The 25,975-nt window shown below is 46.8% G+C and overlaps 5 protein-coding genes and 3 non-coding genes across 11 annotated transcripts in view; 6 read left to right on the forward strand and 2 right to left on the reverse strand.

Moving 5' to 3' along the window:
- LOC139306810 (cilia- and flagella-associated protein 47-like) overlaps positions 1–4,476 on the reverse strand; it is a 44,471-nt gene extending 39,995 nt beyond the window's left edge. The window contains exons 1-11 of the mRNA XM_070930763.1: positions 4,333–4,476; positions 3,645–3,802; positions 3,425–3,540; positions 2,824–2,962; positions 2,431–2,515; positions 2,167–2,307; positions 1,820–1,989; positions 1,372–1,478; positions 976–1,205; positions 681–888; positions 59–287 (exon numbers count right to left, since the gene is read on the reverse strand). Of these exons, the coding sequence (XP_070786864.1) occupies positions 59–287; positions 681–888; positions 976–1,205; positions 1,372–1,478; positions 1,820–1,989; positions 2,167–2,307; positions 2,431–2,515; positions 2,824–2,962; positions 3,425–3,540; positions 3,645–3,802; positions 4,333–4,476 (1,727 nt within the window). The remainder of the gene's footprint in view (positions 1–58; positions 288–680; positions 889–975; positions 1,206–1,371; positions 1,479–1,819; positions 1,990–2,166; positions 2,308–2,430; positions 2,516–2,823; positions 2,963–3,424; positions 3,541–3,644; positions 3,803–4,332) is intronic.
- Positions 1,551–1,622, forward strand: trnad-guc (transfer RNA aspartic acid (anticodon GUC)). Its single transcript has one exon. It is a non-coding gene; the product is annotated as a tRNA-Asp (tRNA).
- A 648-nt stretch (positions 4,477–5,124) lies between the features above and the next one.
- nufip1 (nuclear FMR1 interacting protein 1) lies at positions 5,125–8,100 on the reverse strand. The gene is made up of 10 exons (XM_070930887.1): positions 7,860–8,100; positions 7,682–7,767; positions 7,470–7,574; positions 7,305–7,367; positions 7,137–7,213; positions 6,863–6,955; positions 6,525–6,718; positions 6,297–6,437; positions 5,802–6,073; positions 5,125–5,668 (listed from the first exon to the last, which is right to left on the reverse strand). Exons 1-10 carry the CDS (start codon positions 8,098–8,100, stop codon positions 5,195–5,197), a joined length of 1,746 nt encoding a protein of 581 aa, XP_070786988.1. The 3' UTR covers positions 5,125–5,194.
- A 639-nt stretch (positions 8,101–8,739) lies between these two features.
- nop58 (NOP58 ribonucleoprotein homolog (yeast)) lies at positions 8,740–13,637 on the forward strand. 4 transcript variants are annotated; one of them, XM_070930611.1, is made up of 15 exons: positions 8,740–8,877; positions 9,414–9,490; positions 9,629–9,681; positions 10,018–10,142; positions 10,234–10,370; positions 10,649–10,713; positions 10,853–10,987; positions 11,090–11,235; positions 11,500–11,626; positions 11,817–11,980; positions 12,067–12,201; positions 12,544–12,605; positions 12,696–12,847; positions 12,949–13,076; positions 13,173–13,637. In XM_070930611.1, exons 1-15 carry the CDS (start codon positions 8,833–8,835, stop codon positions 13,230–13,232), a joined length of 1,611 nt encoding a protein of 536 aa, XP_070786712.1. In that variant the 5' UTR covers positions 8,740–8,832; the 3' UTR covers positions 13,233–13,637. The 4 variants fall into 4 exon arrangements, with proteins under 4 accessions (XP_070786712.1, XP_070786713.1, XP_070786714.1 ...); XM_070930612.1 differs by having other exon boundaries at positions 12,952–13,076; XM_070930613.1 differs by having other exon boundaries at positions 12,955–13,076.
- Positions 11,309–11,397, forward strand: LOC139307008 (small nucleolar RNA SNORD11B). The gene has a single exon (XR_011599566.1). It is a non-coding gene; the product is annotated as a small nucleolar RNA SNORD11B (small nucleolar RNA).
- On the forward strand, positions 11,660–11,742 carry LOC139307009 (small nucleolar RNA SNORD11B). The gene has a single exon (XR_011599567.1). It is a non-coding gene; the product is annotated as a small nucleolar RNA SNORD11B (small nucleolar RNA).
- A 1,016-nt stretch (positions 13,638–14,653) lies between the features above and the next one.
- Positions 14,654–18,484, forward strand: wdr12 (WD repeat domain 12). Its single transcript, XM_070930701.1, has 13 exons — positions 14,654–14,785; positions 15,177–15,271; positions 15,578–15,672; positions 15,876–15,982; positions 16,080–16,195; positions 16,297–16,451; positions 16,549–16,594; positions 16,690–16,775; positions 16,871–17,011; positions 17,163–17,268; positions 17,406–17,538; positions 17,878–17,950; positions 18,165–18,484. The coding sequence occupies exons 1-13, from the start codon at positions 14,745–14,747 to the stop codon at positions 18,240–18,242; spliced, it is 1,272 nt and encodes a 423-aa protein (XP_070786802.1). The 5' UTR covers positions 14,654–14,744; the 3' UTR covers positions 18,243–18,484.
- Positions 18,485–19,303: 819 nt separating this feature from the next.
- On the forward strand, positions 19,304–25,749 carry ical1 (islet cell autoantigen 1-like). Its single transcript, XM_070930691.1, has 15 exons — positions 19,304–19,376; positions 20,124–20,156; positions 20,305–20,479; positions 22,184–22,256; positions 22,385–22,508; positions 22,623–22,821; positions 22,908–23,033; positions 23,239–23,337; positions 23,429–23,514; positions 24,098–24,147; positions 24,286–24,330; positions 24,457–24,642; positions 24,945–25,229; positions 25,345–25,440; positions 25,616–25,749. The coding sequence occupies exons 2-15, from the start codon at positions 20,146–20,148 to the stop codon at positions 25,732–25,734; spliced, it is 1,674 nt and encodes a 557-aa protein (XP_070786792.1). The 5' UTR covers positions 19,304–19,376; positions 20,124–20,145; the 3' UTR covers positions 25,735–25,749.
- Positions 25,750–25,975: the final 226 nt, after the last annotated feature.

Raw genomic sequence — 25,975 nt, forward strand, 5'->3', positions numbered from 1 at the left:
CAAACTGGCTGCTAATCTGCACTGAGCCTGTGAATGAGTGTGTTTCTATAACCTCTACCTGTACTGCCTGTGCGCAGAGGCAGGCCTGATGCTCGTGGCTCGGTCATTAGGAAAAGCCAGGAACTGCTCCCCCTCTGTGTTCTGACTTCCCTCCCTGCGATGTATGTGAAGTCGTGTTTTGTCGGCGCTGAGGACAGCGGCGCGCGCCATCTCACGGCAGCAGGCCAGTTCGCTAGGACGAACGAGAGGCCGTGCTCCGGTTGGGTTGGTCACTGCTGGAGTGATGCCTGTGAAGCAGCCAATTAGAGCAGGACAGGTACATGCATCAAAATGATCTAATTAAAGGACAATTCTGGTGATAGTCTTTATTTCTCTTCCTGTCAACAAATCCAACGAAAAGACCCAAACCCTCAGTGAATTGATGCTACTGACAGGTATTGTGTGTGTGTGTCCAAAGCCTGATATATCTTATTCCTCTGTGCTCCATTGTTGTCCAAATCAAAAACACATCAATGAAGCGCACTGTTGTACTGCGTGACATGCTCCTTCACTAATATGAACACACACACTGTGGCTGTGCTTGGGGCCGAGAGCCACAGACAAGTTGGGAAAGTCAAAGTATTGAGAGACAGATATTGTTGGTTTTGATCTTTTCATGGGACTAAACCTTCAATATTCACCAGGATTTAGTTTAGGCGCAGGGTGTGTGGTCTCACTTCGGCAGACAGCAGACAGGTGTAGAGTGACGGTGTGGAAGCTGCAAAGCTCAAGTCCAGTAACATCTTCAGCAGTGTTGCCACCCCTCTGAGCAACATGACCCAAGATGTCTAGCTTCTGACATACCAGGAAGCTCCCTTGCTGCCGTGCAGTAAAAGACAAAACTACATCCTGGGGAATGCAACAGAAAAAAAAAATTCACATTCACTGCTCCACTTGGACTTTTAAATAAGTAACTGAATCAATCGCCATGCCTACCTGGCATTGCCCAGGGGAGATTGTGCCAGTGGAGGGCTTGGTGGTGAAATGCGCTAACTTGCGGAAGCGAAAGTTTATGGGAAGTTGAGGGCAGAGGTTGTGCAGCACACACAGCAAGTCGACACGTTGGCCCGTCACACAGGTGAGGAAATTAAATCTTTGTGAGGGACTAGGCACCAGAGACACAGGCAGTCCGGAGCCTGTCACTGCCAGCTCCACACTACTGTTTCCTAAAGAGACAAAGAAAAATACTGTTTTAATCAAAGTATCAGCCTGTTCTATCTTTAATCAACTAATGAATAATCTGCTCTGAACTGAAGTGCTGACTCGAAACAGTCCTCTGAGCACTTGTATTGAATTTTATTATGCAATGTGAAATGAGTGTGTTGAGAGTACCATTATGGTGAGTGAAGCCATATCTGCTTCCCACTGACTCAAACAGCAGGAAAAGACAGTAGTCTTGCCGGCTGGCTGAGGAATCACGCTTCTTCTCTTCAGTTGTACTGAAAGAGACGGGGTGTTGTTGTGGGGTAGTTTACACAAATTTTGACCATATTAATAACAACACTACATGCTCCTCGTTAGTATAGTGGTAAGTATCCCCGCCTGTCACGCGGGAGACCGGGGTTCGATTCCCCGACGGGGAGTAGTATGCTTTTCTCCCCCAACAAACCCCTATAAAAACAATCTTTACATTTTTCTATTATATCTACAGGATAAGGTACAATAAGTTCAACAGTTTCATACAGCATTAGTCCATTGGCATTTCTAAGCATCAATTATTTAAATATTAATGTTGACATTGACATGAAATTCTATTCTAGTTGTTTGCACATTAATTTACCTCTTGCAGATGGGGCTGAAGCGTACTGCAACAGTGGTTTTGTCATATGGTCTGAGTCGACCCTGCTTGGGGACACACACCAACACCTGAGAGACATCTTGGGTGGCAGAGCTGCACCCCTCCATTCTCTCCAGCAGGGCGGCGTCTGTGCTCTTCTGGAGATCTGTTCCCTACACAGCCATCACAGTCAAAGCCTTGTTTAATTTTCAGTTCAGTGGTACTGGCCGCCACCCATTTTCCAAACAAACTATCAACCTAGCTAACAATGTCCTTGCCTAAACACAAACATGCCTGTCTGCACAGCAGCTGTGCAGCTACACCTACTTTCCCTAAGTGGAATCACTCACCACCTCAGTCCCAGCAGCAGTATCCTGGAGCAGGCAGACCCAATCACATGCCTGGGGCGCGTTGTTTCTGAGAACCACATTCTCCACACGGGACGTTCCAAAGTATACAGGTCCAAACCACAGACAAGAAAGTGGAGCCCCCTGTAAAATTTTAGGTTTTGTTCAGCAACAGCAATAAACACCTTCACACGAACATTATTTAGGGGGGGAAAGCAATAAAAAATTAACATCAATATATGAATTCCACTTGGACCACAGAAATACCTGCAGGTCAAAGACCTCAAGTCGTTGGTCCACCACCTCAGCCCTGATACTGAGAACTACAGCAGAGCGATTCTGAAGTTTCACCCTGGGACAGAGGAAGGGTGAGGTTCAGGTAGAGTGGAAGTGCATAACTCTAACTCAAAACCACCACTTCAATGGTTCATTTCCCATTGAGGTGCACATTTTCCAGAGTAAAATAATGCCAGATTTACCCATAACACTTACTTTACCATTAGTTACAATATTTTCTCCATGACAAAATATCATGGAGATAGCTAATTTCATGACCTTCCATAAAAATCTTAGTGACTTAGTATTTAGGGTCCAATCACTTCAATATATGCTATCTGTGTTCACAGTTATCTTGGACTGGTGTCATAAAGTATTTCTTACAGAGCCTTCTCATCAATCTGCCTGGGTCCATCTGTATTTAGTTCCACGTTCAGCCACTGGGTGGCGCCAGCTGCTATGACTCCAAAGCAAGGCGAAAGTCTGACTGAGGTGTCTCCATTGTACTGCACCTGGAACGCACCTTCATTGCACACACAAATACATATGCATATTCTCACAGGGTGAATTTACTAAATAGTCCCTAATGCTTAACAAGATCACAGTAAGGACAGAAACCTTCACTTCAGACAGTTTTTAGTACAGAAACAAGCTCGCTGCATTAAAAGAATAAAGGAAAACTACTGTAAATTGTTATATATCAATGTAAGTTCTGAAGTTTCCCATTCCATCATCCCACAACTGTCTCTCTAATCTGATTTTTGTTCATGTTAACTGAAAGATTTTACCACTTTCATTTCCATTAAATGATTTTGAAAATATTATAATATTCTGATCAAGTAGATAGAGGAAATTGCAGCTTTCTGCAGCTAATACTTAAATTTGATGGGTCAGGGAGTCTGTGTTTTCGACAAATAATATGTCATCAACTCGTGAGCCACTTAGATACAGTATCTTCAGGCCAAGAAGGAGATGCTTGATTTACCTGGTGCTGACCCCTGATTGGTTATATGGTGATGTTTGCTGATAACCTGACTGCTGGCAGCAATACAGCCAAAGTCTAGCACTGAGTCCATTAGGAGGGAACAAGCCCTGGGAAACCTCGAAAAAGAAAGGCAAGAGTTAAAATGTTAAAACATGGTGTGCGATCCTAAATAATGGTTAATATACTGTACATCAGTATATCATAGGTCTAGCCTGTTTACCCCATCAGTGGGATTTTGATGGTCTCCATATCATCTACGCGAATCAGGAGGCAATCCCTGACCTCCTCCTCTTCCTCTGGTGTGAACTCCAGCACGCCGCTTACAGACAGACCAGGGGCCACCACCTCGGCTAAGCCAGACACTGTGAACTTGAACAACTGCGGGGAAATGGCATAGAGGAGAAGAGGGAGAGCAGGGCACCATTCAAATGTGTAGAGAGAACCACTTTGGTGGTGCCTTTTGATTAAAATACTAACACACATTTTAAGAGATAGACATATGCTAACACAGTAACGGTACACTCAGATAAGGCAGAGAGAGTTCATGGTGGGGCAACTTCAGAGAAGATAGGACACATTGAACACTCCTAATATTAATATTAAAATACATTTCACCAAAATGCTACCACCTAGGGCATGCCTGTTGACAAATAGGATGAAAGTTATGATGAATTGATAACATACGGTTAATAGGACGTGCTAGCATCAAACCAACAATATCCATTAAGTTAGCTGGCTAACTAATTATAGCTAACGCGCGAGGAGTTGAATGGCGTAGCAAGTAATTTAGCTAGCTAATTCTTATTTAGCTAACGTGACGTCGTTTTTTATTTTTTAATAATATTTTTTTATTTAATAGTAGTATTCAGTTAGCTAATTGTTTAAAGACAAACCAGAGTTTACGCTACCTTTAACGCGGGCTTTTCAACCATTATTTTCGTCGACGTTTTCCCAACATTTGTTGCCGCGACGATAGTCTTGTACACCCGGCCGACTTTCACATCTTTGAACTCGACAAACGGCGGGTCAACTCGAACAGCACTTCCAGCCATCATGACTTTCTCGTTACTACTTACTTACAGACGCCAAACGCCACAAATATACTTTTCCTGTAATTAGCGTGCATGTAAAATCATTTATCACGCAATTTTGTCGAGGTGTTGACTCGCATACCGATAGTCAACTTTGCTGTTGCTATCCAAACGTTGCTCACTAAACACTGGTTGACAGTTCAGGCGGTTTCTAGGCAACGACTCCAACTCCCGTAGTGGCGCTTGTTTTGCACCCTTGGGCAATCCAGGTGGACGGTGCAGCCGTTGACACTCGACAACAAGACTTTATACACAACCAAAATATCTGGTTTGTTTTGGAGGAATTAAATGTTTTTGATACCATAAATGCAAAGACAGACAATCATTATTATTCAAACAGCTGAGCTGGGGAGGGGGGGTTTATATCTAAAATTGCCTCTTCAAATTCAAGCTTAAAATAAAGTGAAACAAACATTTGTACAAAGGCAAAATTATCAAAAGAGTTGATGTGATTTATTTCACAAGAAAAAAAAAAACAAGATAGTCTTTCTTTAGTACACAGCATTTTACAAAAATATAACTGGATATTGTTAGTCAAACTAACATCACAAAATAAGACTGCCCTTAAAAAAACAACAAAGATTTCAAAGTATTAACATCAACGTGAAAGACAAATGTCTCACCTTTTATGTTTTAGAACAGAAATAAGATGAATGCATTGTATTAATTTGCTGGGATTTCACACAACAGCGCCGGGGCTCTCCCATATTTCATCATCATAAATATTAGAGGTAGATGTGATTTTATCTGTGGCAGTCAAATCGAGGCTGTGGCAGTCGTTGGCATTTGTGTCTTCAGCATTTTGGATGAAACCCTCTGCAACCTGCTCAGCACTTGCTGCTGGAGCATCCTCGGATGGTCCCGAGCATACTTGATCACTCTGCAAACCCTGGTCCTGGCAGTTTTGCGGCAAGTACCGGTCAACTACAGCTACTACTACTCCACCAGCCAGACAGGCAGACTGGAGCACATCCCTGGCTTCCTCTGATGGCCTCCCTTCATGCTCCCCTGTTGTGTTAGCTGGTGTGTCTTTATCCTTTACACCCTCCTGGGTGTGAGGTCTGCTCTCCAGGCCAAAGAAGTTGTTTCGGACAACAAAGCGCACACACTGCAGGAGCACATTCCTCTCATGGCGGACGTCTGGGGCCAGCAACTAAACAGAGTGAAAGAAAAGGGCTGAGCAGATGCATCTAGATAAACTAGATTATCTAAATTTAAATATAATTTTACTCTCTCAATATAAATTCCTGTGACATATGCTTGTATAATCTCAGATGTCTCCTCACCATCTCAAGTAGAGTGGGACGATGTGTCTGCGGTGTATCTTGGTGTCCTCCTCTACCACCCCTTCCTCCCCTGCCTCCTCTTCCCCCTCTTCCCCCTCTTCCTCTTCTGCTGTGAGGTGTGTGGAGGGCACGGTCAGGCTGGGGGACTTTGTGAGCCTCTGAAGAGGTTTCCCTGCCTGCAGAGGGTCCTCCGTCCTGGGAGTTTGGTGGTATCGCGTTTAGGAGAGCCTGGTTTTCTCGCACAAGGTCTTTGGCTCTCTGAATGGGGGTGGCTGAAACACAAGGAAAAAGGATGATTTGTTACTGCCGTTATTCATATAGAGACTGAATAAGTGTCATTTCTGTCCACTATTTCCAAACTTTCAATGACCTGGAAGTTAGTTCATTGAAGACTGAAATGAGTTGTAGCCACATTGGATCATCCTGATAAGATTGGAACTACCTAAGGTACTCTCTAAGGTTTCTGTAGCAGATTGAGGATGGTGGCAAACTCACCCTCTGGTTCCTCATCACTTTCGCTCTCACTCATGGAGCCGTAGTTGGCCACCAGGGAGCCCAGAGCTGAGCTCATCCGTTTAGGAGCCACAACCAGGCCACCGGTCCTGGACTGAGCAGCTGAGTCCTCTCTATCAGAATCTGGAAGCACACGAGAAACACATTGCAATACCAACAGTAGTTTGTCCCGACACAGATCTGACAATAAAGACGCACGGTGTCACTCACCATGGTCACTGCTGGCCAGCGCTCCCAGTGGATCACCGTCCCTGCAGGGCTGCGTGAGGGGTGGAGGTCTCTCTGCAGCGTTGCCGTCTAGTGGGTGAGGGCCTTGAGGGTGTCGCCCGTGGAATCCTCTGTTACCCCAGCCACGACCTCGACCCCGACCCCGACCCCGTCCCCGTCCTCTGCCTCTCATTCGTCTGTTAATAAAATATTGAAAAGTCTAGATTTAGATTAGATTGGCTCAGGCCTCACGTCAAAGCAAATGAGCGCACGTACATCCTTGTTTCTGGTTGCAATGAAAGAGAAAATAAGAAAGATCGATGCAAAATGCATCAAATTACCCAAACTGAGCGGTCTCTAGAACGGCTCCTGTCTCCTCCCGTACTTCCATCACTTTTCTCTTCTTGTCCACATTCTGAAGTGTTGGATAGTTTCTGAAAAAGACAAATTAAAGTTTGAGTTGAACAACAACAATCACTACACCTTGGACGACATGGGTGAAACCTATAGAAAACACTGAAAATCTGGATTATTTTATGGTGAAATGTCATTAATAGTTCGGAGATAAATTAGAGAACCTGCCACAGTTTCAAGAATCTATTTGTGAATACTGACTTGCGCCTCTCCTCTCTCCATTTTGCAATCTCTTCTGGTGTGTCCAGCTTGATTCTTTTAGCTCCCGGAGCATGGTTCTGCAGTCGGGATATAAAAAAACCCCCAAACATTTAAATCAGCAAAAGAAATTGCTGCAGTTTGAGATACACAGAGAGTTGTTTCACTTACATTTTTCCAGTGGATGCTGACTATTTTTTCATGAGCCATGAAGGTGCAGTCGGGCACGGAACACTACGGAAGAGATTTGATGGAGGCAGTCAGTAAAACGTGCATCGGGATTTCCACAAGTGACATGATGAAATGAAGCAAAAATAGACTCAAATGTCAAATTACCCTGACGTGTTGAGAAACATGTTCATCGTATTTCTCCTGGTTTTTGAAGCCCCGGTCACAGGTGTCACAAAAATGGGAATACTCTGGTTCCTTCTTATTTTTCTGCTGTGGGTTATGGACAGATCAGTTCACCATACGGCTGTGCTTATTCTTTGTGCAGAGTGCACTGCTGCTGTGTGACAAACACCAACATTAAGGTCACAGATAGTTACCTTTTTCCCTTGATGGTTGGGGGGTCCATAATTCTGTCTTCCACCTCGATGTCCTCCTTGTTGCCATTCACGACCAAATCTCTGACCTGAAGACAAAGGCTGGAGTTAGAGGCATGACAACACTGACTGCGCTTTGGGTTTGATCTCCATTTAACAGACTGCTGTGTGGGCTGCTCACCGTGTGGACGTTCATAGCTTCCGCGGCCTGACGATGGGAAGCCGAACCCAGCCGCTGCCCCGTGATGCCATCCCGCCTGGCCGCCGTGGTCCCAGCTGGGCTCGGAGGGCGTCTCGCACCAGCTCCACATGCTGGGGTGGAAGCTGCTCGAGCCCGGCTGCTGCTGACGCTGGAAGGGCTGGACAGAGTTCGAAGCGGGACAGCCGAAGTCCGGCGGAGGATAGCGCCCGCGTTCGTTCATACCGCACGGCCGAAGTCTCTCCTTCACGTCGACAGTGACGTCTATTTGAAGTACACTGGAGGTTTCTCACCATGCAGCTCTCACATGTGCATGTTTTTGACCCCCGGTTCATACACACGTTCGTCACTTCCGCGAGAGCAGGAAGGACATAAACACACGCGCCGAGGCAAAACACAAAATAGTAACGACACCCATGATATTATAGTTATGATAGTTTTGTGTACATTTTACATTCACGTTCAACTGAAACTCTGTTCTATCTGCGATTTTATTTAATGTATTTTTTTTTTTTTTAAACCGGCGTATTCGCTACAACTTCTCGCGAGCTCCTCTTGGGTTGCCAGGTTGGGGACGGGGAAACCAGGGACGCCCGTTTTTTTTTTTTTCATACGCCTGCGCTGCTCTGCTTTTGAGAAATTAAACATAGTTGTGCAGTCATAACGTAAACAACACTGAGACAATATCTACTATTTGTAAAAACAATAGTTGTATGGATGTGTGTGTTCGGGTAAAATATCGCTGAAACCATGAAATCACGTCTGGTATCGGGCGATATCGAGTGACGCAGCTGGCAACCCGGCAGCTTCCTGGTGCTCGCGCTCTCGCCGCGTGTGCCTCAGACAGAGTAGGGTAGTCCGTAAGTGGAGCCAGCGTGGTGCCTTTGAGGAAAACCTGAAAGCTCTCCACTTTGAGAGCGCCACAACTCCACAAAGTGACTGAGCTGCTGCCAAAATGCTCGTGTTATTTGAGACCGCCGCTGGATATGCAATATTCAAAGTACGTATATTCTGCTTTTGTTTTAGAATGCGCAATAGTTCACGTTACGCACTAGCTATTTGAGTTAGCCACACAGCTAGCTACCCACAGCCCACGTTGGTTCAGTCGTAGGCAACGTAACGGGCAAATGACTCAATTATTATGTGGTCTTTTGATCCGCGCGCTAAAGTATGTGAATGTATAAATGCCAAGTTTTTGCCTGTGCACGAGTGTCTCTGCTGATGCACAAGCTAACACTAAGTTAGCAGTCCGAAGGCCTGGCAACCACGTGTGTGCATGTTGAGGCTAACTTCAGTGAATGTAGCCACTTCTCACCGCACGTCCACGTGCATGTAGGAAGTTAAGCAAATGACGGTGCTGTTATATAAACAACACTCAACCTGAATGTAATATGTAGGGACTTGTGATGTCATCCACAATTGTAGATATATTGTACATACAAGTGTTGGTTGTTCTTGGGCACCCCGTCAGCACTGATCAGACCCTTTTTTTTAAAACGCATTGCCACTAACATTTAAGTTACTGTTATATTACAGGTCCTCGATGAATCCAAGCTGCAACAGGTCGACAGCCTGTATAAGGAGTTTGAAACTCCTGAAAAAGCGAATAAAGTGTAAGTCCATGTAACTCAGCCTTCAACAGATCATAGCACCTGGTGGCTTGCTGTAGCTGGCTAGTTGTCATTGATTTGATAAAGTGTAGGTCATGCAAAGTGGGTGAAATTTGTTTTTTTTTGTTCTGTCCCCGCCAGTGTGAAGCTAAAGCACTTTGAGAAGTTCCAGGACACAACAGAGGCCTTGGCAGGTAATGACATGTCTCTTTTTCTTTTTTTTTTGTGTCTGTAACGTACACCTTAGACCCATGGTCTGTGATGTAGTTCTGTGTCTGATTCAAACATGAGGCATCCCACAGTATTCGTCACTACCCCTGAGACCGCACCTTTTCATGTTAGCAGGTAGTTCAAATGGCGTAGAAAGGTACTTTGTAATGATAGAACATGTACATTTTCATACAGAGCTAGATTACATGTTCTCCACTATTCCCCCTCAAGCGCGTTAGGTTGACCGTTTTCTGTGTGGTGTATGGTGGTGGTGGTGTCGTAGTGTGTTTAATGCAGTGTTCCTATCCTCTGCCTCGCAGCTGCCACTGCCCTCGTCGAGGGAAAAATTGGCAAGAGTTTGAAGAAAGTGCTGAAGAAAGTTGTTGCCAAGGAGGCTCACGAGCAGCTGGCCATCAGTGATGTAAAACTCGGTGGGGTCATTAAAGTAAGTGACCCCATGTTTACATTATCGGTGCAGCACCTGTAGCGTAGCGTCATGATGCAAGAGTTGTCTCTAACCGACTCTGGTTTTTCAGGACAAGCTGGACCTGAGCTGCGTCCACAGCCCCGCCGTGGCTGAGCTGATGAGATGCATCAGGGGCCAGATGGAGAGCCTCATCACTGGACTTCCTCCCAGGGAGATCAGCGCCATGTCTCTGGGGTTGGCTCACAGGTAGGTGGCACGTGGACGCAGCAGTGTGTCTTCCTTACTGTATGTCCGTATCCTGATGGGGATCCTGTAAATGAACAACAATAAACAAAACGTGGATACCGTTGAGCGCGACTGCCGCCTATGATTACACTTGCTGTCTGAAACTTCCGCTGTAGATTTTCCTCAGCATTCGTCACTACCACTGAGGCAGCAGTCTCTCCCCATTCATAGTAAGATCAAAAATACGTCGGTGTGTGAAGTAACCCATGAATACGCCTCCTCTTCTCTGTGTTCTCCAGTTTATCCCGCTACAAGCTGAAGTTCAGTCCGGACAAAGTGGACACCATGATTGTGCAGGCCATCTGTAAGTTATGTTTTTATGATGCAAGAGAAGCGCTTAACAATACTTAGTGATGAATAGGGCGTTTTTTTGCAGAGAAAAGGACTGTAAAATGACAATTAATAGACTCGCCATTTCACCCCCCCCCCTTTTGTCTCCTCAGCTCTTTTGGATGACCTGGATAAGGAGCTTAACAACTACATCATGCGATGCAGGGAGTGGTACGGCTGGCATTTTCCCGAGCTGGGAAAAGTCATCACAGACAACTTGGCCTACTGCAAAGCTGTCCGCAAAATTGGTACAAAAAAAAAAGAATGGTTAAAAGCCCCGTTCACACAATGCGCCCTACTGTACATGCTTAAAAGTGACAATATTCCTAAGTCGCTCAATGTGTCTCCAGGCGATCGCACTAACGTGGCCGGCTCCGATCTGTCGGACCTCCTCCCCGAGGAAATCGAGGCAGAGGTCAAACTGGCCGCTGAGATCTCCATGGGAACAGAAGTGTCCGAACAGGACATCGGCAACATCAGGCACCTGTGCGATCAGGTATGTGTCTTCTTCTGTATTTCATCATTACACGTTTATACCAACATGTACTGGAGTATCGGGGGAGCTCACGTGACCAGTGGTGATGATGACGACAGTTGTCTTTTTATCCTGAAACAATTCGTGTGGGGTTTTTCAGTCACTACCTCATCTGAACAGTCACATTTCTCGACTCCTGCCCTCAACTGCGGGAAGGGTACCGCTGAATTTGATTATCTGCCGGCAGTTGTAATACAAATCTACGAATCTCCTTCTTTTCCACAGGTGATTGAGATTTCAGAGTACCGCACTCAGCTGTACGACTACCTGAAGAACCGAATGATGGCCATCGCCCCCAACCTGACAGTAATGGTGGGCGAGCTGGTCGGCGCCCGTCTCATCTCACACGCAGGTGAGTCACGTAGGAGGAACTGCGCGAACGCCAGCCAAGCGGTGATGATGACGACGTTATGTCATTTCCCTGAAAAAGACTGATGGTTTTAAGTCACTACCTCATCTGAGCTTGCGTTAAGGGGGCCCAGTGGACAGGTACTGGTGGGAGCGTCCTATTTACTCGCCTGTCTTGTTGCTGTGTTGTCAAGGCTCCCTTCTGAATCTGGCAAAGCATCCGGCCTCCACAGTGCAGATCCTCGGAGCAGAGAAGGCTCTGTTTAGAGCCCTGAAGACCCGCAAAGACACACCCAAGTACGGCCTCATCTACCACGCCTCCCTGGTGGGCCAGACCACTGCCAAGAACAAGGGCAAGGTGAGTTCAGAATGGCCGGTAGCTGGACTAGGGCGTGATCATCACAGTCCGATGGTTGGGAAAATAAACGTATCATATCTGTCCAGATCTCCAGAATGCTGGCAGCTAAGGCAGCCCTGGCTATTCGCTATGATGCCCTGGGAGAGGACACGAATGCAGAAATGGGAGTGGAGAACCGTGCCAAGCTGGAGGCGAGGCTGCGCCAGCTGGAGGAGAAGGGAGTAAGTACAACTGCAGCCTTTTCTTCTGTATCATAGGTACCACTCTGAAATGAATAAGTGCCATTCATAAACGTACGGGGTGATCATTCTCAGTTGTTTGATTTTTAGGTTGACCCCTGAGTTCTCTGATTTGGGAAAACCAACATTTATACATGTATTTGATTAACACATAACAGACATGTGTATCACTCTTTAACCCTCTGAATATTTTTATGAAGAATATCCAACACTGCATATATTGATATTGTCCACATAAATCTATTTATTCATTGTTCTCTTATCTACTGTCTTTCTATTTGCTGGTAACTGATCTTGTCTCCATTGTTTTTTTTTCCTTCTCAGATCCGAAGAATAAGTGGAACAGGCAAAGCAATGGCCAAGGCAGACAAATACCAGCACAAGAGGTGAATAGTCACAAACTGCTCCTTTCCAAAGCGCATATATTTCCACGTGTTAAAATGAAAGGCGTTAAACACTCACTCTTTTCTCCACAGTGAAGTGAGAATTTACGATCCATCCGGCGACTCCACTATTCCCTCCACCTCAAAGAAGAGGAAGTTTGAGGAGGTAGAGGAGGAAGAGGCTGCCGAAGAGCCCGTAACGCCGGTGGTCAAATCCAAAAAGGCCAAAAAGGAACCAGTAGCAGGTGGGTGGGATGGGAACGAGCCTGATCTTGTGGCTAAGTGTCCGCGATGGAGTTGACGGTGCTCAAGTTGTCGTGGGGTTTTTTTTGTGCTTGTTCTGTAGAAGAAGCAGCCGAAACGTCAGCAGCGGCCGAGGAGACGCCCAAGAAAAAGAAGAAGAAGAAGGACAAGAAAGCGGAGGCCGAACCCGAGGAACCAAAGGATGAGGAGGAAGAGGTAGCAGTAACAGAGGTAAGACTTTGGAAACTTGATGCGAAAGTCTAAAGACGATTCATGAGAGATTTGACGAGTTTTCCGGTGCTGTGCTCACTTTTGTTCTCTTTCCAGTCAACAGAAACAAAGAAAAAGAAGAAAAAAAAGAAGGTCAAGGAGGCAGAAGATGACTGAAAAGAGTGTATATATTTTCTGTTGTAGTTTTTGTCATTTTAGTTTTGTGTCATACATTTATATCTAATAAGGGCAATACTGTATTGAGCGCCTGTTTCCGGACATCAAAAAAAAAGTTAATGTCATCATTGGAGTTCCTTTTTATAACTGCAAGTACATTTCCAGTCATAAAATGAGTGAAAATGTTGTCATTTTTTTTTTTTTTTAAAAGATGTGTAATAAGTTTGTAATCTACTATCCTGGATTGACAGTTTTTGTGTTGATTTTTATTTGCAAACACATCTGTATCAGACTCACCGCAAATTCACCGCAGAGCAGAGAGTTGATGAGGAAAGACTCCCCAGACCTTTTTATTGTCTCGAGACTGAACGTCTGCCCTGGTGAAATAAACCATTTTTTCCTGTATTGGTGTGGTTTGGTTGTATTGGATGTACAAAATTCGGAGGGTGGCTAATGTTTGCAGACCAAAGAGAGATATCGCCGTGTAACTGACATTACTGAAGTCTGTTTGCTTAGTTTAGGACTTCAGCATGCCACAGATAAACACGTCAATGAACAAATTTGTAGAGGTGAATGTTATACCAAGTTAAAACCGGACACTTAAAGCATGCAATCGTCCATACAAAATTAGGCTTCTGCTTCAAGAAAAGGTACTTTGGTTTTTGGGGAAATAAATGGTTATGAAGGTTTATAACCATAATACAAATCTCATCTGCACACACTAACCCCTTCATTAGAAGACTATTTGCTTTTTAAAGTACTGTACTTGAGTACAAATTTGGGACAGGCCTACTTGCACTTGAGTATGTCAATTTCATGCGACTTAAACGTCTACACGTTGTTTGTTTGAGAGCTTTAGTTACTTTGAAGATGAAGCTTTTGCATACAAAACATGATGAGCTTGTGGAATATGATGCCGTGTCATGCATTAAACAGCCCAACATTGGCAAATAGTTTAAATGAGCACCACCTTGACCAACTACAACAGTAAAATGCTATGTACACACTACAGCCTCAACAACACTAATCCAATAATATAATATATAACAGTATAATCATTTTTTCTGCTCTGCATAATGAGTACTTATTACTTTAAGTACTTTTCTATTTATTGTTTTAGATCCCTCAAGTAACACAAACCACCATTGTACCATTACGAATTTACAGTATGACATATCAAAACATAAGTCCAATGGTAAATATGATAAACAATTAATAAACACACAAAGAACAGGACATATACTTTAAATGGCGTATTTTTACATCGCGGTCTTGTTTTGTTTTTTTAAACACAGGTTACTTATGGGCAGGCATTACCAGAGGAGCACAGATCCGCATCATCAATCGGCTGCATCTGTGCTCTGCTGCGGTGCCTGGCTTTCGCAGCTACCACATGGCACGGCTGCGTGAGAGCCAGGCGTGTTGTGGAGGAGCAGATGAACCGCTTGGCCACACGTTAGATTCACACACCGCCAGGCGCCCATAAAGCGAAATAAGTAACATAGCTAAAAGATGTCGCAGTTACAAGCGAGGTTCTTCACGGAGAACAAGAGGTGAGCTCTCTTATTCCCTTTAAAAGAATATTAGAACACTGGAAAAAAAAAAAAAGGACAGCAACGGCTAACGTTAGCGGGCTGGGGAACTAGTTAGCTGTAACTTACAGTACACAGTACGACATTATTGTGAGGCACTACTCAGCCTTTTACCCATACATGTGTACATGTCTACTGTACATTTTGTCTCAGCCTCGAACAGTTCGTAGCTAATGTTTTTAGCTTGTTGATTTAGCTAGCTAATGCTAACAATCCCCAGACTTGATTGCCTGCTTTCCTGATATATGTTATACGGTAACTTATTATTATTATTATTATTATTATTATTATTATTATACATACAACTTATTTAACCTGTGGCACTTAACTGAAGACATACCTTTCTGTGTAGGTATGTTGTAGATGACGTCCCATTCTCCATCCCTGCCGCCTCCGAAGTACAGGACCTCAGCAATGTCATCAACACACTTCTGGAGGCTAAAAATGGTAAAAAAGCTTTACTTTAACTTTAAATATTAACAAGTATGTTTTGCTCTTTCTGGCACGCAGTTCCACAGCTGAATTCCCATTTGCAGCAGGGCTTCCAGTGCTGCTGGGAAATAAGGGTTATTATATATTACAACTCAGGCCAGTGCGGTTAATATCAAATCTATTACTTAGCTTTACTTACAGTAGCCTGTGCTTAATTGTTTGTTTTCTAGGATTTTTGTTATTGTGTATTATTACTAAGCACTACTTCTGAATATGTATGAAAAATAATATGCTGGGTTTTTTTTTTGTTTGTTTCCATAGCGTCTCACAGCAAGGTGGAGTTCGACTTCCTGGTCCGGGGTCATTTCCTGCGAACGTCGCTGTCCTCTCACATGGAGACAGAAGACATATCGACGGTATGACCAGCCTCTCTCCTCAAGCCGATACGCTGTGAGCCTGCTACGTTACTGGCGACTTGACAGTCTGCGCGAAGCTTTGTTTCCACGTCCCAGGGGTCTTTAAAGGCGATTTAAGCCTCAGAGGTGCAAGCCGGGGCTGGATTGTCTGGGAACACGCCATTTGACACTGATGCATGTGAGTGTGCCGGTCTGTGTTTCAGGAAGACGTGGTGGAGATAGAGTATGTGGAGCGGATCACGGCCCCGGAGCCAGAGGAGTGTATGATGCACGACGACTGGATTAGCTCCGTAGACGCAGACGCTGAATGGTAAGATGACAGACGGCAGACTGTCAAAGGGGAAAGAATACATATATCCATGTCCCCTCGTTTTCTTACTTTTGCATTTTTTTTTTTTTTTTTGCAGGATCCTAACGGGGTCATACGACAAGACGGCCAGGATCTGGTCTGTGGAGGGCAAGGCGGTGATGACGGTGGCCGGACACACAGATGTGGTCAAAGATGTGGCCTGGGTCAAAAGAGGTGAGCGGGACAGAATGGCAGACGCTCTCTCTCTTCTTCTAATAATAATAATGATGATGATGATGATGAGGACCTTTCTTAAAACATGTGTTTCTGCGCAGATGGTCTGACCTCTCTGCTTCTGACGGCCTCTCTGGACCAAACCGTCCTGCTGTGGGAGTGGAACTCCGAGAGGAACAAGGTGAAAGCCAGACACTGCTGTCGGGGACACACGGGGAGCGTCGACACTGTTGCCGCAGACCCCACCGGCTCAAAGGTGAGGAGGGGTGGATGGTGGTTCAGGGGAAACAAGAATGGAGGGTGACGAGGGGCACGTTTAACACAGTGTTGTTATTTGTGTTGCTCCCGCACAGTTCTGCAGTGGCTCCTGGGACAAAATGTTGAAGATCTGGTCAGCAGGTAGGTTGCCAGAGTTATTGATCGCGTTTTAAACATTGCTGAATAAAAAAAGCAAAATCTCTAACAGGCTCCCGCCTTTTTGTTTGTGCTGTCAGCGCCCGCAGACGAGGCAGACGAGGTGGAAGAACCTGCTGACAGGCCGAGGAAAAAACAGAAGACCCAACAGCTAGGCCTTACCAGGGTGAGTAGTGGTCCAAGGGAGCTCTTATTAGCATGGCTAACCTGGTGAATGTGAAAGAAAAAGAAAGTGAGGTTCCCGTCTTTCTCCCGACACAGACTCCCCTGATGACGCTTTCTGGACACAACGAGGCAGTGTCCTCCGTCCTGTGGTGCGACAGCGAGGAAGTGTGCAGTGCATCATGGGACCACACCGTCCGCGTGTGGGACGTCGAGACGGGAGGAATGAAGACTACGCTGGTGAGGTTTAAAAGCAAGCAAAACTTGACACGGATTCAAATTGAATGATTTCGCAGTAGCATTTACATTCAAATTAGTAAAATATTGAGAAACTGAGAAACATTTTGACGCTATTTATTTGCCATTTCCCATAATCAACTCCTTTCTACAGACGGGCAGTAAAGTGTTCAACTGTATTTCCTACTCGCCTCTGTGTCGGCGGCTGGCCTCAGGCAGCACTGACAGACACATCAGACTGTGGGACCCTCGCACCAAAGGTACCACGGCGCTCTAAATGTCCGAGAGCATTTAGTCTGCGTCTCTTAAAATCCTTGTTGTTTCAGCAGCATTGTTCTATTTCCGCTCTCTTTCCTCCTCACGGTTATAAACCCCTCCTCCTCCTCTTCCTCTCCAGACGGCTCGCTGGTGCTGCTGTCTCTGACCTCCCACACCGGCTGGGTCACTGCCGTGAAGTGGGCGCCGTCACACGAGCACCAGCTGGTCTCCGGTTCCCTCGACAACCTGGTCAAACTGTGGGACACCAGAAGGTCTGTGGATACTTGGATCGAAATATTCTTTATATTATTGCCACATCAAGGCAGTTCGGACTTTAATTTCAGTTCAGCAGCTAATGAGAGCATAAGCCGGGTCTTTATCTGTGCTGTTGCAGTATGAAAGGATCGCACGTACAGTCACGTAGAGCAGGACGTCCTGTTCATTCCACACATCTGAGAGTAAACAGCGTTCTCGCTAGTGGTGCTTCCTGTCTTTGTCAGAATGAAATACTGTGTCTCTCGTACTCGTTTGTTGGTGCTTGTACTTTGGTGTATTTTTGAGGCATTCAGTGAATAAAGTTAACGCGCAAATGTTGCTTTCATGTCTCCCAGCTGTAAGGCTCCTCTGTATGACCTGGCGGCCCACGAGGACAAAGTGTTTTGTGTGGACTGGACAGAAAGTGGGGTGAGACCGTTTTCCACTAATGTAATCCCAAAGAAAAGAATATTTAGTGCTTGATCCAGTCGGCATGACTGTAATATACTGAAGACAAAATGTACTGTATCTTTAAATGTTTCCATTCCACACACACAGATTTCATTTCATGTATAACTTGCTGTCTCTCTCTTTTGGTTTTTTTTTTTTTTTAATTCTTTTTTTATCTGTTTTCTATTTTCAGCTGATGTTGAGCGGAGGTGCAGATAACAAGCTGTACACCTACAGATACTCGGCCGGTCAGACAGATGCGGGGGCGTAGGCTTCGCAGCCAGCACGGGCTGCAGAGATCCACCACAGACGCACAGAATGGACAGACACATCAGTGTTGTGACAGGAGGAGGAAAGCGGCAGTGAATTTGTAAATTGTACCGTACAGAACTTTGCTTGCTTTGTTTGGTTACTGTCCTGGTTATTTTTACCCCACCCCCTCTCAATTTTTACGCATATTTTCTTACCAATTGTCGTTTGTTTTCCTGTAACCCAAGAAAAATCATAAATTAATTTTGTCTCCTAAAATGTCTCTTCTGTTTAATTTAGTTTCATTCAGTAGTGCTTGAGAGTAGACTTGTGATATTTTGACGGTGGTGCATCAGTTTTATAAATAAGTGTATGGAAATGTGAAGATGCAAGAAACGCAGAAGAGCAATATAATGAAATTTACCGGACAGTTCAACAGTTCAACATACAAATCACATTAAATTATTGCATTCGATTTTTATTGGTTGTTTTTCCTTTTAGGTCCAGGTAATTAGACTATTGATTGGTGGATGTAAGAAATCAGCAATTAGACCATTATATTGGGGAATTTCCATTAAATATTATTGTCTGCAGAGGTCTGATGTATTTCACATTTTGCAACCGTTGCACACCATCAACTTCCTCGTGTTTTTGGACAGCGAAAGACCAACTGGTTGTCTTTCAGATAACTAGACTTTTTTTTTTTTTTTTTTTTTCCTCCTCAGACTGGTTTGGCCACAGATGAGATGAAACGAAGAGCTGTCACTCTGGTTGTTATTGTAGCTGCCGCAATATCAAAGTAAATACGGCTGCTTTCTGATCAGTAAGGGAAGTAAAGTCCAGAGGGATTAAATCATCAAGCGCGGTTGTCTTCAGTCCCCGGATTGTGGTTGTAAATCATGTCCAGATTTCACGTCCAACTTTCGCATTCAACACCTGTTGCGGCCGACGAGCTGCGAATGGCTCCCCTCGTTTAATAGACGATCTTCGCGGCGGAACAGCAGTGACCCCTTGTGTCCAAACAGCGCCACAGCTACTTTGCATATCCTGTTTCTCGGACTCAAAAGAGTATGACGGGGCTGTCGGAGGGGAGAGGAGGCTAGCCGAGCCTGCGCCGCATAGATGATCGCGCTGCTGGACGCAACTAAAAAGCAAGGTAGAGGCACGTTCATCGCATTAAATGAGAAAAAAAAAAAAAAAAAAAAGACAACACGAACTGCCTTGTCGCTTAACAAGGTCGATTTTCACCAGGCAGTGCTGTGCTGGCCACGACATTTGCTACTAGCTAAACTGCCGCTAGCTCCTTCACTGACGTTGCCTAGCAGGTTTTCTCGACTACCGTTACGTGTACGTCCACTTTTACACCCTGTCGTGGATTCATTCGCGGCATCGATGCGTGTCAGAGTGGCCCGCGCCTCTGCGTTCGTCTTCTCCGTGTCGTTCAGGTGGCTTTTCGTGTAACTGAACACCTGCCCGACAGCCAGCTGGCTCTCCGTCCTCCTGACTCCTTGGAGTCGCAGGTGTCTGATCCCTGCTCCGAGAACCATATTAGATTAGCTTTTTAGCCTCTAGCACCGGATAGTTTGTGTGCAGCCGCAGTTAACCCTCTATGGTAACCGATTATAACGCCATTATAATTCCCTCGGAGGGGGGGGGGGGGGGGGGGTTAGATTTACATTAGACATCCATGCAGTTTTACCCCGAATCCTATAATGCTAACAAAGTCTGCTGTCCCCCTCTCTCTGTCATTCTGTGGTGCTTTCTATGTGAGGACCCTGAACCAGGAAAACATATGAAACCAGATGGACGGTCATGGACATCCATCACTATTACCACACTGTTACTTTTGTCCTTATTTCTTCCTCTGTCCAAACATCATCTGTGTATTTCTTTTTGTCCTCAGAACAGAAAAAGGCTGATATTCGATGATGGACGGGTATGTGTAAATCTCACATCCACAAAACTGATAACTGTAGCCAGTGCATCATTATTATTATTATTATTATTATTATTATTATATAAAACACTACAGGCTGTGTATCTACTAGTGTCACTGACTTGACTGACGGGGGGGGGGCCCACAGGTTTGCAGGGGACATGCTGAGCGGCGGCCGGGCTCTGCTCGGCGAGGACAGCTCGGTGATGGCTCGCATGCAGAAGAAGTTCTGGAAGACCAAGCAGGTCCTCATCAAAGCCACGGGCAAGAAGGAGGACGAGTACGTGGTGGCCTCGGACGCCGACCTGGACGCCAAGCTTGAGGTAGGAGAGGAGAGGAGAGGAGAGGAGAGATGGATTTGAGCTTTTTAGACCCCACTGAGACACCACAAGCTCAAGGTGCCCGCTCTTAATTGTACACGAGAGTCGGGGGGTGGGGTGGGTTTCAACAGGGTACAGTTTGTTCCTCTGCCTCTTAGTCGCTTCTCACCGCCGCAACACATGAGAGCGGGCAGCTGGGATTGGCTGAAAGCCCGGCTGGCGTTCAGCCTTGACAGGCGGGGGCCCGGCCCTGCGAGACGGTAGAGTTTCACCGGGCAGCCAGGGAGACGCACTGTGAGGCTTTTGTTTGCTCTGGAACAAGATCAGGCCTCTCCCGTCCTCCTCCTCTCATTGTCCCTCCATTCACAGAGGGTCAGAAAGGAAGGGGAAAGGGTTAAAGCGGAAGGAGGACCACACTTCTAATATTTTTGTTGCCTTTTGTTTCTTTGGGGGTTTTTTTTTGCTTGATGTTGAGCCGTCTGTGGCGCAGCAGAGCGCTGAAACCACCGGGGCTGATTAGATTTGGAGCCGCCTCTGGACGCCAGCCTCACAGCTAATCAGATTTTATCAGGGTTTTTTTTTTTTTTTAAATTTTTTTATTATTATTTGATCACATCATCCAGCCTCAGCGCATGTTCAAATGTCACCTCGGCCGCTTTTGCTTCGTGACCCTGTGAGCTGCTTTTTTGTATCCACACTGAATCATTCTTTTATCACGTCCATCTCTCTCACCAGTGTCTTTTCCTTCGTCTGGATGGTGGAGGAAACGGAGAACACCGGCACGGGAAAATCTCTATTACGGAGGCGAAACTGAACGTCCGTCTCTTGCTCCCCCCGCCCCGCCATGTTATTGCTGTGACTCAGACAGAGCAGAGCTTGCCGTTACGTAAACGTCGATGCCGATGAATGGGCCGGCGTGGCTCATCTCGCCAGTGAACCTTAAAAGAAGTGTGTTGTGCAGGAGCGGTGTGGCCCGTACGCAGCCAGGTCAGACAGGAGGTAGTGACTGTTTATTGTGCAGTTAATCAGTAACTGCACAAGTCACCCCCTCCCTCTGCACTCTCGCAGTCTTCAGGTCTGCCCGGGTGCAAGCCTGATAGGGGCTGTTAGCTTAGCTGCAGTTTAAGGCTCAAGACAAGCTTGTGGGTAGTAGGTGCCAGTTTTGTTTCTGACAAGGAAGACGAATGTGTGGAAAAAGACGTTTGATGATGATTATAAGCGCCTTTGTCGACAAGTTGGTATCGTGTAACTGTCTTATTTCCTGTAACCGGACTAGAGCATGTTCTTCACAGAGACATTTTGACGTGCGACAGCAGGAAAAGCACGGTCACGGTTTGGTGGTAAATGTGAAACAACTGCTTTTCCTGCTTTGAGAAGTCAAAATGTCCGCTGTGGGGGGGGAAAAAAAAAAGGTGTACTCACTATACACACACACACACACACACACACACAGTCTTCCCGAGCCTAATTCCAGTATACTTTGATCTCCAGCCGAGGTGACCCCCTTCGTCCTTGGGTCTTGTGGCCTTGAAATCTGCGTTGCTACGCTACGCTCGCTCATCTTTTAGTCGCCGTTGTCCACCAGGTGGGAGGAGAGGCGGCCGACTGCCCGACAGAAAGCAAGAGGCGGGGAAATACGTTGTGTGTACAGATTGGAGTGCTCCTCACACCGAAAGTGTTCTAATTGGGCCCGTTTTGTCTCCGCAGTTCTTCCGCTCGGTTCAGTCCACGTCCACCGAGCTGCTGAAGGTCATCGAGAAGTACCAGCACAGGATCACGCGTGAGTTCCCCGACCATTACGCGACATCTCTTCACCGACTAACAATATAGGACGTGTTCACTTCAGACGCTGTAAGTCTGTATCTCTCGTTCAGTTTAGTTCTTTAAGCCATTTTGTCCATTCCCCAGGCTTGTCTCAGGAGGAGAACGAGCTGGGCCTGTTCCTGCGCTTCCAGGCTGAGCACGATCGCACAAAGGCTGGCAACATGATGGACGCCACCAGCAAGGCCCTGTGCACCTCCGCCAAGCAGAGGTCGGCGGCAGAAAACGACGACGCCAGCAACTCTTTTTGAAATTTGAGAAATGTTTCGACGTGTTCTCCAACGTCCATTCGCCATCTTTCCTCTTTTTTTTCTCCCCCCCACAGGATGGCACTTTGCCCGCCACTGCACCGCCTGCACCAGGAAGTGGAGACGTTCAGGCGGCGCGCCATCGCCGACACGCTGCTGACGGTGAGCCGCATGGAGAAGGCCCGCACCGAGTACAGAGGAGCCCTGCTCTGGATGACCGACGTCTCCAAAGAACTGGACCCAGACACCTACAAACAGCTGGAAAAGTTCCGCAAGGTGGGGGGGGACGCTTGGTGACTTGGGCTGACGCTCTCCTAATGATCCAGAGTGTGTGTTTTTCATTGATTTGTCTCGTTCGTCAGGTCCAAGCCCAGGTCAGAGGGACGAAGGGCCAGTTTGAGAAGCTGAAGAACGACGTGTGTCAGAAGGTCGACATGCTGGGAGCGAGTCGCTGCAACATGCTTTCCCACTCCCTCTGTACCTACCAGGTGTGTGTGTGTGTGTGTCAAAAGTATAATGTGTCTCTGTTAGCCTACGCTATGCTTCATGAGGGATTCGTACAATCTGCAATGCTTTATAAATCTGTTCATTATATTAGATAAAGTCCTAACTTTCCAGAGAGCTTTTATTTTGAAAAGCGTGGTATCTTGATCTGTCCACCCGCCGTTTATTCAATATTTCCTGTCGCGGCAGACCACTCTGTTGCAGTTCTGGGAGAAGACGGCCCACGCCATGTCGGGAATCCACGAGGCCTTCCAAGGACACGTCCCATACCAGTTCACCACGCTCAAGGTGCGCAAAAGGGACACTCGGGTTCGATCCCGGCAAATTATCTGTTAAGTCTCTTTCATGTTACTTTGAGCTGTGCTCTTCCCTCCTGCAGGACCTGCGAGACCCGCTGGAGGAAATAACGGAGGCGCAGCAACAAGAGGATAAGAAGGAGAAGGCTCTACAGAGCAACACAGACAGGTGAGGGAACACACTAAACACACACACACACACACACGCACAAAAAGTAAAAAGTAACCTGAAAAATCTTGTGTTCTTGAGCCACACATACATGCATATCCTGCCACGCCATCTGTCTCTGTTTTCATGCCACGACTCTCCTCTCTCTGCCCTGCCATCATTAACACACACACACACACACACACACACACACACACACACACACACACACACACACACACTTTCCATCTCTATATTTTCTGCCTGCTCCTGTTCTTTGTCTGTGTTTTTTTTGTTTTTTTTTTTGCACACAACCACCTCAGCTGTGTCTTCATCAAACATGAGGCCAATGTCATGCCCATATTTACTCACAAGTAAGTGTGTGTGTGTGAGGCTTTACATGTGATGACCAGTAGTGGTCCGCGTGGTAGTTCATAGCTTTAGAATGGTGAACCCGAGGCCGCGCTTCTTAACAGCAGCTCCGAATCAAATAGAGCATGCTGCATGGCTAAAAATAGCCAAAACTGTGTCTCGCCAGCTAGATAAGGCGCTCTCTCAATTTTTTTCCCCTCCTCTCCCTCCCTCTCCTTCCTTCTTCCCCCAGTCTGGTGTCCTTGGATGACGTCAAGCCATCAGGAAGTGCCTCTGACGCAGGTATGTGCTGCCCCCTGTAGACTGAACCGCAGAGTTAAAGTGAACGCTTTTCTCACTTACTTTGGCACTCCTCAAAATCAAAAAAACCTCACATGGTCTGTTTTTTTAAAAAAATGTTTTATGTGCCCTCCTTTCCAGACCCCGCCCACAGCAGGGATGGACAAAGCCACGCCAGTGACAGTGGTGAGTTTTCCAGTGTGTGTGTGAACCTCTACCGAGACTGTACATGTGTGTGTGTAGTACAGATGTGCGCATTGGACTGACTGCGGACCGGGTGCCTGTTGACTTTATGATCCTTTGTGACCTCAGTGCACCAAAACACTACCGCACCCACTCCGGCGCTGCACAACCTCAGAGGACTGTCGGCGGGCTCGGATGACGGCCTGATGCTCATGGACTGTGGTCTGCCACGGCTCCCAGCCCCAGCAGGCGACCCGAATGAGCCCTGGGGCTTCGGAAGCCTCCAGTCGGGCCTCTCACAGCTGCCTTCCACTGGTAAACTGGCTGGCTAGCTCCACTCTCTACTCTACCTGTGAACTCTAACTCCGAGCTGCCTCGCTGGTTCTCGCTGGTTCTCGCTGGTTCTCACTGGTTCTCCGCTTTCCCGCCTTGACCTCTCCTGGCATTTCAACTGCTTCCCTTTTGCACTTTGGGTCTGGATTCAGTCTGCCGGGCTGGTGCAAGGGGCTTTGTTTCCTTCAGTCTTCTTTATGACACTCCTTCTATTCTGGGCTGCATTTACTGACCACTTACAGTGGAATTGCTTTCTAATACAAGCACCCCGCGTCTGCTCTCAGGTGGTCCGCCCCACTCCGCTGGGACAGGGCCGAGACCGGAGGAGGAAGACGGCGAGCGGGGCGACATGGCTTTCCTCAAAGACCTCCTCAGCCCGGGCCCGGGGGCCAGCGACGAGTTCAGCAGAGAGTGGCAGGACGCTTTCGGGCTCTTCGACTCCCCCGCCGTCCCGCCGTCGAGCGCAGGCGCGGCAAGCGGCGGGGCAGCAGCGCGCCCGCCCTCCAACCCGCCCAGCCCCACGGGCTTCCTGCCCTCCCAGCTGCTGGACCACAGTCTGAGCTCCACAGGTGAGCCACGCTGCACCCTGCTGGAGGGACGAGCTCACTGCAGCACACTGACTGATGAGTGTGAAACATTAGGATAAACAACAGGGTCTTTAATTACTCTCCTTCTGTCTTTTAGGCTGGTCAACCCCACCTATGTTCCAAGCTCCGCCCCTGCAGCCTCCTCCTGGTCAGAACCAATCAGCTCAGCCGGCTCCAAGTTCTGCAGCGAATGGTAAAGACCTCCACCTGCATTCTTGTCTGTACTTGTGTATTATCTCATCTCACAGTCAATGTGGTTAAAAGCTCTGAAAAAGACAGTTAAGTGGACACGACGTGTGTGTGTGTGTGTGTGTGTGTGTGTGTGTGTGTGTGTGTGTGTGTGTGTGTGTGTGTGTGTGTGTACGCAGCAGCAGCTCCAGGTGGATCCAAAGACATGTCTGCCTGGTTCAACCTGTTTGCAGACCTGGACCCCCTCTCCAACCCCGACGCCATTGGACGCTCAGCAGATGAGCTGCTCAACGCCTAAAGCTCTCTCTCTCTCTCTCTCTCTCTCTCTCTCTCTCTCTCTCTCTCTCTCTCTCTCTCTCTCTCTCTCTCTCTCTCTCTCTCTCTGTATGTGTGTTGGGCGTGCAGCAGCGTATCACGAAGAAGAACACACATTAACAGTGCTAAACACACACACACGCACACGCCTGTATTCCTGTGAGCAGGAGTAGACATGTCCACGTCCGCGCTCATGCTTGTGTTACACTGGAGGACGTTATTTC

Source organism: Enoplosus armatus, chromosome 24, assembly GCF_043641665.1.
Source record: "Enoplosus armatus isolate fEnoArm2 chromosome 24, fEnoArm2.hap1, whole genome shotgun sequence".
In the NCBI taxonomy this organism is placed as follows: domain Eukaryota; kingdom Metazoa; phylum Chordata; class Actinopteri; order Centrarchiformes; family Enoplosidae; genus Enoplosus; species Enoplosus armatus.

What these genes read in the sequence shown, in the direction of transcription:
- nufip1 (XM_070930887.1), bottom strand. Translation starts at nt 8,100, where the DNA reads ATGAACGAACGCGGGCGCTATCCTCCGCCGGACTTCGGCTGTCCCGCT. An exon ending in GCTGGCCAGCAGTGACCATG is followed by an intron (nt 6,438 to 6,524) that starts GTGAGTGACACC and finishes GTGTGCTTCCAG; the next exon opens with ATTCTGATAGAGAGGACTCA. An exon ending in AAGTGATGAGGAACCAGAGG is followed by an intron (nt 6,074 to 6,296) that starts GTGAGTTTGCCA and finishes CTTGTGTTTCAG; the next exon opens with CCACCCCCATTCAGAGAGCC.
- nop58 (XM_070930611.1), top strand. Translation starts at nt 8,833, where the DNA reads ATGCTCGTGTTATTTGAGACCGCCGCTGGATATGCAATATTCAAA. An exon ending in CCTGAAAAAGCGAATAAAGT is followed by an intron (nt 9,491 to 9,628) that starts GTAAGTCCATGT and finishes TGTCCCCGCCAG; the next exon opens with TGTGAAGCTAAAGCACTTTG. An exon ending in TCTCTGGGGTTGGCTCACAG is followed by an intron (nt 10,371 to 10,648) that starts GTAGGTGGCACG and finishes TGTGTTCTCCAG; the next exon opens with TTTATCCCGCTACAAGCTGA.
- wdr12 (XM_070930701.1), top strand. Translation starts at nt 14,745, where the DNA reads ATGTCGCAGTTACAAGCGAGGTTCTTCACGGAGAACAAGAG. An exon ending in TTCTTCACGGAGAACAAGAG is followed by an intron (nt 14,786 to 15,176) that starts GTGAGCTCTCTT and finishes CTTTCTGTGTAG; the next exon opens with GTATGTTGTAGATGACGTCC. An exon ending in GTGGGACCCTCGCACCAAAG is followed by an intron (nt 17,269 to 17,405) that starts GTACCACGGCGC and finishes CTTCCTCTCCAG; the next exon opens with ACGGCTCGCTGGTGCTGCTG.
- ical1 (XM_070930691.1), top strand. An exon ending in AGCTGGAAAAGTTCCGCAAG is followed by an intron (nt 22,822 to 22,907) that starts GTGGGGGGGGAC and finishes CTCGTTCGTCAG; the next exon opens with GTCCAAGCCCAGGTCAGAGG. An exon ending in AAGCCACGCCAGTGACAGTG is followed by an intron (nt 24,331 to 24,456) that starts GTGAGTTTTCCA and finishes TTGTGACCTCAG; the next exon opens with TGCACCAAAACACTACCGCA.